This window comes from Coloeus monedula (genome assembly GCF_965178545.1).
Source record: "Coloeus monedula genome assembly, chromosome: 2".
NCBI classification, from domain to species: domain Eukaryota; kingdom Metazoa; phylum Chordata; class Aves; order Passeriformes; family Corvidae; genus Coloeus; species Coloeus monedula.
The window spans coordinates 71567437-71576179 of NC_138782.1; the positions used below are offsets into that span (position 1 = coordinate 71567437).

General features: G+C 39.2%; 1 protein-coding gene across 1 annotated transcript; it reads left to right on the forward strand.

Annotated features, from left to right (window-relative positions):
* Nucleotides 1-759: 759 nt before the first annotated feature.
* Nucleotides 760-8261, forward strand: HS3ST5 (heparan sulfate-glucosamine 3-sulfotransferase 5). Its single transcript, XM_082302355.1, has 2 exons — nucleotides 760-887; nucleotides 6590-8261. The coding sequence occupies exons 1-2, from the start codon at nucleotides 781-783 to the stop codon at nucleotides 7518-7520; spliced, it is 1038 nt and encodes a 345-aa protein (XP_082158481.1). The 5' UTR covers nucleotides 760-780; the 3' UTR covers nucleotides 7521-8261.
* The last annotated feature ends 482 nt before the right edge of the window (nucleotides 8262-8743 follow it).

Consider the following 8743-nt stretch of genomic DNA (forward strand, 5'->3'; position numbering starts at 1 on the left):
ATGCTTTGGTATTGCTAAAAACTGGGGATGTAGGCACGCTTGTTTCAAGGATGACAGTTTGTGTCCCATCAGTTCTTGAGGTGACAATCAAGGCTGGTGTCAGGCAGGTGAGGAGCTTAAGTGGTTCTCCAGAGAACAGACTAAACTGATGCCCAGCACAGACACAGCTTACAGAATACACTGATGCTAAAAAATCATTATTGTGCCCACCCCAGATACCTGCTTCTCAGGTCTGTCATAAATACTTGCTGGCATGGATCAGGACATCTTTTTTAGATTTCTCTCCAGCATGCACTCTAATAATCATAGAGACACAGTAAACGTGCCTCCATAAACTGTACACAGGACCTGCAAGTCTAGCTCCTGGTTATTGCTGCCTTACTTGACATCAGAGCATTTAAACCTCTGTTGAAATCTAGCTCTGTCTGATTGCAAAAGGCTTAAAATCTAAACATATTTACCTAACAAGGTATCCTATTACAATATGAGCTTCTACAAGACCTACATTTTGGCTATCCAACAGCCTTAGCAATGGTGGGTGCAGCTGAACTGTCACTTCCAAAATTAGTATCCTACCCCAGATACATTGCCATGTAGCAAACAAAAGAACTTTAACTACTTATTTTGCAGTTTTGCAAAAATTTTGCAAAAATTTTGCAAGTGTGGCTTAATCAGCTGCAACACCTGATTAAACATTACCCTGCATATTGCTTTCTGGTGAGTGTTTTATGTGTTCTTGTTTCTGCAGACTGAAGAAGTCCTGAAGATTGATGGAGGGCCATGCTATTCAAACAGCAGGCGTTGCTGAGACAGAAGCTCTTTGTGCTAGGCAGCCTTGCTATTGGAAGTCTCCTATATCTAGTTGCCAGAGTTGGGAGTTTGGATAGGTAAGTCATGAAGTAGCTACTCTCTTATTTACAATGGGCTAAGATTGTCTGAGTCTTTGCTTCAAGGGTCTGATTTCTTTAATTCTTTGGTTTTTGGTTTTGTTTTTTTTAGTGTCTACTCACATACAGAAAGACAGAAAGACTGCCATTTTAATAGTGGTTTTCATTACTTATTCCTACCCTTTGGAGAAGAGAGTAGGAAAACAGTCACAGTCATCTCTGTCAAAGTTCTTCTGTGTGTCCATTTGTATTCTGAGCACACTGACATTTGTTTTCAGTGAAGAAATAAACCAGCATCCAGTAAAAACGTCATTACAGTAGCTCATTTTGCCTGTGTACATCTGTGTTGACCTCTAGTTTCAGCAAAACAGTTATGATGTATTTATACATCTCCTTTTCTGAATTTGTGAGCAAGCAATTAATGTGCTACAGTGGTAGTTAAAATAAAGTATGAGCCTGCAGAGCAGCTCGTCAAGTTTTGAATACTATTTCATTTGAAAGATTGCTTCAGGGTTTGAGAATTTTAACTATGTTAATTAGCTGGTATTTTCTGTAGCCGAATGTGCTAAATAAGTGGGTTTTCTCTGTAAATGATTTCCTGGAGAGTGGTAGAAAGTACAGCAGAGAAAATCAAAGAACATTTGGCACTTCTGACCAGGCTGAGTTTTGACCAGTTTTTGACAGTGCTACAGTAGTGCTACCTGCACTGACACTGCTGTTTCTGTCAGCTTTGAAATGGCCGGGATTGCTGTGGAAGCTGCTCCACAAAGGCACAACACAGAAGAAAAAAAAAAAAAAAAAAAAAAGCTGTTTCAAATGAATGAATGAAAAAAAAAAGACTATAAGATTTCCAGAAGCTGGTAGACACTTGCAAGTTTTAATGGTATATTCATGTCCTTCATTTAAATTAAATTATGCAATGTATTAGTTGATTTCAAAATTGTAACACAATGCTGTGTGACTATACAGTGCTTGGAAAGTGAAGACCTACTGTCCATTGCTAGGTAATGGTGGGCTCCATCACTGGTCACTGGGTGCCTTCTTCAACTCCTCAAATCCACTCCAGAAGAAGAAGGAGACCATGCACTCAGCTAGGATGAAGTGCATTACAAATTAAGCCCTGGAACTCATATCTTCTTTCCCCTGGTGTTCAAATCATGTCTGATACTTCAGAAGTAGAAACTTCAGTGAAACTAATGTGATTCTGTAAATGGAGGCAGAAATCCTTACTAGTCCCTGCAAAAGTATATTTTATGCCTGGAGGCATGAAATCTAATTAACCTTCTGCTATTATCTATGCTTGCACATCTACAGAATTTACTGATGGCTATAAAATTATCTCGCCACAGTATTTGACTCGTTGACCTCCTGTGGCAGTGAATTCTGCTGGTTTCATACATAGTGTTGCCAATGGCAGTAAAATTCAGTTTTGTTCTCTTGCTTTACCCAGTGTGAAGCATACCACACTGCTAAAAAGTCCTGTGTAGGGACTTGTTATGAAATAAAGAGAGAAAGAGGTACCAGAAAGAACAAGACACAGATGAATTAACTTGAAATATTCTTCTGCCTCATTGTTGTTGAATCTGTCAGTAAAAGGATGCTGAGAGGCTTCAACAGATTTTGGAATAACTAATTGTTCAGGAAGAAATCCAGATTCATTTATGCTTAATTTATGCTGATTTAATATGAACAAGAGAGCTGGGGATGGCTCATGTTTAATAGCCTCAGATTAGGCGCCCCAATGGCAGTGTCTTGAGTTTTCCTAGGCCCAAAGGGAAATTACTACTAGCTTATCTGATTCATTGAGTCATAAAGTCTGATAGCATGAGCCCTTCCCTGCAGGGGAGGCCACCTTCCTTCAGCTCCTGAGTGCATGGATCTGCTTCACATGTGGAATCTCAAATAGACTCTGTGGCAATTTTGAGAATATCTGGATTAGTCTTTGAGTTACCTGACTCAGTACCAGGAGCATTACCAGGAGTCTCCACACCTGATTTCCATGCTACAAACTACTCCTGCTGGAACCAGACTTATAATCTTTTGCTGCTGTGGAAGAAAATTAGCAAGTATTGTGGATCTGGAGAGGCAGCTCATTAAGATTGCCCAGACCTACTTCAACTGTTTTGAAATTTTTCAGAAATACAGTTCCCAGAGATGAATTGTTTTATGGCAGGTTTTCTCAAGAGTAATTGTGGAGTTTTACTGTAGCAGCTTGAGAAATTACCTGTTTTGGGAGAGCAACTCAGTGATATAACAAGTGCCATATACTCTGTCTTAGCAAAGAATTGTTATTTAATGGGAAAATGACTCAGACAATAAAGAATATTAGCATGTTGCAACGTAAGAGTAAATAGTTACATCTAGGATTAAACTATGAGGATCTGCCTTTTACCCACCACTGCCAAGGTTTTTTAAAAGTTACTTTTTTATTGTTTAGAGAGAGTAGAAGCAGGGGGAAAGAGTAGAAAAAAACCTGAAATCTACAGGCTGAGGAAGAACTTCTAACAACATCCAATCTTTTCCCTTAGGCTAGAGGATATCTTGAGTATTTATTTACTTTTAAAGGAAACCACCCTGTTTGACAAGCTGTTGTGTTACACTGAAGGCAGTGCTAGCTGTCTTTTTGAGCAAGAGATAAAATTAGTTGAGATGGGTCTGGAACTGCTGTTGTGGAATCCTCATTGCTTGAAAACAAATAACAAATACACAGAAGGAGAGAGAAGAGAACAGAGACAGCAATTGCAACTTCTGTTTCCTATGCTTTTAACTGCCACCTTGCTGATGCATTAAGACTCTCACCAGCCACACCACAAGTTGTAGCAGTGTTAAGACATTTTTTCCTTTTTTTTTTTTTTCCTAATATGAGCAGGCTTGCATCAGCATTTCAATGATTCAGTCTTTGCCACCAAGTCAGGCTTATTCAGATGGCAGAGAGCAAAGGGATGGAAGAAGCTAGAAACCTGAGAACAGAAATAACAGGAACCCACTTCTCATCACACTTTCTAATTAGTCTTCAGGACTTAGCTAGAGCTCATTTGAACTAAGCAGTGTCATATGGATTGTTTCTTTGGCTCTGTCTGGACAGGTTATATCTCTCAGCATCTGGATAATCAAGGAAATAGCTAGCAGGTCAGCCAGGGGGATCAAACTTACTTTGTCCCAACCATCCATTGTCCTAGCATCAGTGTCAAATTAGAGACCCCAACAAGCAATGATGGATGGAAAACCCACAAAGAAATAAATAATTATGTCCTGAAAGTGGGGCTTGAATAATATACAGTAAATGAATGAGGGACCACATGCTGAGAAACCAGAATAAATACTGAATACCTAAACAGCTATTAATGAGCATTGCCCATCTGGTATACTGGCTAAGGCAGGGGTCCTGTGAAAAATAATAGCATGCGGCCGTGTAATTTAAGAACTGTATCATAATATATGTGCACAGTAAGCTCACACTAAAATTGCCTAGGCAACCTTTGTTCTTACATATCCTTAATTTTGGAGAGCACGGCTCCACAAAATGAGTAATAATATTTTTTAGGACCTTGGAAGCTCTCTGCACACACCAATTTAATCTTCAATGAAATATTGGCCTGTATAATGTCCAAAGTGCTGATTTGAGAGTGGAGATGAGAGTTTATTCAAGGTTCTGTAGGAGCAAAGTTTTAACATTTTTCTTACTGAACCACTTATTGGATCCAGTGGCATCAGATAAAAGAACAAAGAAGTAGAGAAGTGGAAAAGAAGGGAAATAATTGTAGCTGAATATAAAAGAATTGTAGAAAAAGGGGGTTGCGAAAGAAGAAATAATAAGGCACAAAACGAGGTTCGGTGGGAGGATACAAAATTGATTATAAGGAAATCATTGATGTAATGATGCAATAAATGTATTTTTAAAAACTCTTCTTGCCATTCTTTTTCTACCTTGCTAATCTTATCTGAATTAGAACCTTGGACTTTCTGGTTCTGACTGGCAGAGAAAACACTGGACATATTGCAAAGAGGAGGAGAAATATTGAAAGGTGATGCATAGAAAGCTGGTTTTCATTCCTTTTGTTCTTCACTCAAAAAATCCTCTCTGGATCAACACAATGGAAAGCACAGGAAAGACTTCAGGCTGGAATAGGAAAAGTGTGGGAAAGAGATTACTTAAATGAACTGGATTTTCAGATCAAACTGACCAAATATAATTCATCTTAGAATGCGATAAAAACTGCCAAACCCATCACAAAATAATGAGTTTTTAATTTAAAATGTTTAATGTCACGATCTGCTAATACGAGCGGGGATCGTGATGGTTCGTTTTATAGATCTCAGAGTGTAAAAGGACAAAAGAGATTTCAGTTTTAATCAGAACAGTGCACCTTTATTAAGTGCCCACAACACAGTAATGCGATAAAGGAGAGAAAGAGAGAAAGAAACACAAAGTAAAAGAGTAGAGAGGAAGAAAAAGGGGGGCAATAGCTACCAACAGAGGAGATGAAGTCCTCGTGGTCTGCTGCCAATAGATCCATCTTCTTTCCATGGGGAGATCTCGAGCTCAGTTATTTCAGAAAGTCCCTTTATAGTCCTTTTCAGAAGCGAGCGGCAGCTGGCCAAGAGGTGGGGAAATCTACAGCCGTTGTTATGGGGCCCGTTGCTTTGGGAAAACAGGTACAGGACAGACGTACAGGACAGGTCATTCCTTTCCACTTCAGCGCAGTCCTTCCCGCCTGGGCAGCAAGAACGGCGCAGTCCATTGCGACCTGCACTAATTTTCCTCAGGAATGCGTACCAGTTCCCAGTGGGCACACCCTCAGGCAACACTTGACAGACATCCCACCTCAGCCAGGCCAGGCCAGACTGTGTTCAGTCTGTCCTCGGCGATGATCGTGAGGCAGATGAGGGATCTTCAGACCATCTCTTACACCATCCTGTGACTCACAATTGTTGTCAAGCGAGCTCCATCAGCACGATTTTGTAGTGTTGTTGTGAAGTCTTCAGGACTCATCAATGCTGGTAGCATATCCCAGAAAAGGGTAGAGAAAATAAGAAAGGAAGAAAAAGAAAATAAAAGGAAAAAGAAGGAAGCAAAAGAAGGAATAAGTAATTTTTTAACCAGAATACACATGTAATTTTTTATTCAAAATACACCTCTAATTTCTTATCACATCTTATTTTAATACTCATGTAGTTCATCTCATGTCAATAACCTTGGGTGTGTCCACAGTGGATGGGATATTGACCAAATTGTGGACATCTATTATAGATGTCAATTGTGTTAACCGTTTCATCATTTTCCAATTCATGGTGTACAAGATTGTTGATAAAACAAAACCAATCAAAACTAAAATCAAGAGAACAATGATGGGATGACACAATTTGTTCAGGACACCTGTAGCAGTAGGTGACCACCCAAAAAGAGTATCCCACCACCAGTTTAGGTGAGGTTCAAGACCCAAGAACAGTAATCATACTTCCTATGCTGGCACAGAGCAGGGGGGTGAAGTTAGGATTTACCCAGTTAAATCAGAGCAAAATACCAGACTAAATAATAAAAAATTTGTGAATTATTTAACCACTTGCAGAATAAATAAAAGTTGAAAAACAGGCACATCACATTACATTCAAAAATGTTCCCAAGAGCATGATTCCCTTATACATAAAACTTTTGTTGAGAGATAGCCTCTTTTTACGAATACCTCTTATTTTACTTGCAGACTACAGCCCCTGTGCCCCATCGATGGTCGTTTTGGACCCCGCGGCCAGGACGAAATCCCATTGAGAGCCCTGCAGTTCAAACGAGGTCTGCTCCATGAATTTCGAAAGGGCAATGCCACCAAGGAACAAATCCGACTGCACAATCTGGTTCAGCAGCTTCCCAAGGCCATTATCATTGGGGTGCGGAAAGGAGGCACCCGAGCACTACTGGAGATGCTGAACCTTCACCCTGCAGTGGTCAAAGCTTCTCAAGAGATTCACTTCTTTGACAATGATGAAAACTATGCCAAGGGAATTGAGTGGTACCGGAAAAAAATGCCTTTTTCTTACCCTCATCAAATAACAATTGAGAAAAGCCCTGCGTATTTTATCACCGAGGAAGTACCTGAAAGGATTTACAAAATGAACTCATCTATCAAATTATTGATCATTGTCAGGGAACCTACCACAAGAGCTATTTCTGATTACACTCAGGTGCTGGAAGGCAAGGAAAGAAAGAACAAAACTTACTACAAATTTGAGAAGCTGGCTATTGATCCTAATACCTGCGAAGTGAACACTAAGTACAAGGCAGTGAGAACCAGCATCTACACAAAACATCTGGAGAGGTGGTTAAAATACTTCCCAATCGAGCAGTTTCACATCGTGGATGGAGACCGGCTCATCACAGACCCACTACCAGAACTCCAGCTGGTTGAGAAGTTCCTAAATCTTCCTCCGAGGATAAGTCAGTACAATTTATACTTCAATGCCACCAGAGGGTTTTACTGCTTGCGATTTAACATTGTCTTTAACAAGTGCCTGGCGGGTAGCAAGGGACGCATCCATCCAGAGGTGGATACCTCTGTCATTACCAAATTGCGCAAGTTCTTCCATCCTTTTAATCAGAAATTTTACCAGATCACCGGGAGGACATTTAACTGGCCCTAAACTAAACTTCATACACCACTTTCTGTTGCACCTGAGGCATGAGATAGATGTCTCTGCTGAAATATGCACTTTTCATAGACATGGCTAGCAAAGTAACTTTTTCATGCATACGTGTACATAATGCAGTGTGTGACCAAATATACAGTGGGATCGATTTTTTTTACAGAGTAGTAACTAACATAAATTTACTGTCAATATAGTTGCATCTTTTAAGATATAATAATAAAGGGAAAGGAGGTATTTAGGGAAACAAAGTCAGACACTGTTAAAAGGGTCAGTGTTCCTCTTGCTTAGTGAAGTGTTTATGTGAGATACTTATTGAACTAAGCAGAACATTAGTTTATGCCGTAAAAATTCTTGTCAAAAGTCTGTAAAGCTGTGAGAAAGCATAATCTTGAGGCTATATTTGGTATGTGTATTGCTAAAGGAATACTGACACTTTAAACACAGTGCTGAATTTTTACAATGAGAGTGAATAGTACTATTTTCTTATTATTTTAAATTAATATCTTATCTCATACAAACAACATTGTTTTAGAGTTCCTGTGGTGAGTTTGCACTATTGTTTTATGGTATGGACCATAGTGTCACTTGTAGCATGTCAATCATGTGTCAAGAAAAGGTCAAATAATTTTTTCTTCTATACTTGTGTGTCGACAAAGCTAAACATGGTGTACATAGTGTACAATGTTTGTAAATACTGGTTTCACACTAAGTAATTCTATTTTGTAAACTGAATATGGCTATTTAATTTATTGTGAAAATTAAATTTATTGTGGTATTTAAAAATGGAATGGATTAAAATTACCTATATGTGCAATGGTTTTTCATCTTTGCCTGATGTATGTCATTGTGGTCCCTTAGCTTAGACAGATCATATGCATGTGTGAGAGAGATTTGCTCAGGTAACCTTGCTTTATAGACAGTTGAGAAAACTGATACATGTGGCCAAGCAGGGTTTATTCAAAAGCTCATCCTTCTATGAATCTGGTGTAATGCTCAACTCAAAGAACGTTGTTGCTGTTTTGTTGTGGCACTTTGCTAAAATTAATTCTGTTGCCTGTGAGGCTAAGGCTTGACTGTAAAAGTCTGCTGTAACCAGGTATATCAAAAAAGCAGAGCCCTCATTAAAACCAAAATAACAGACAGACAGAAAAAATTAGCAGAAAGGTTTTGGAGATTTCATCAGCAAAAGCTGCTGATGCTTCAGAAGTCAAAGGAAG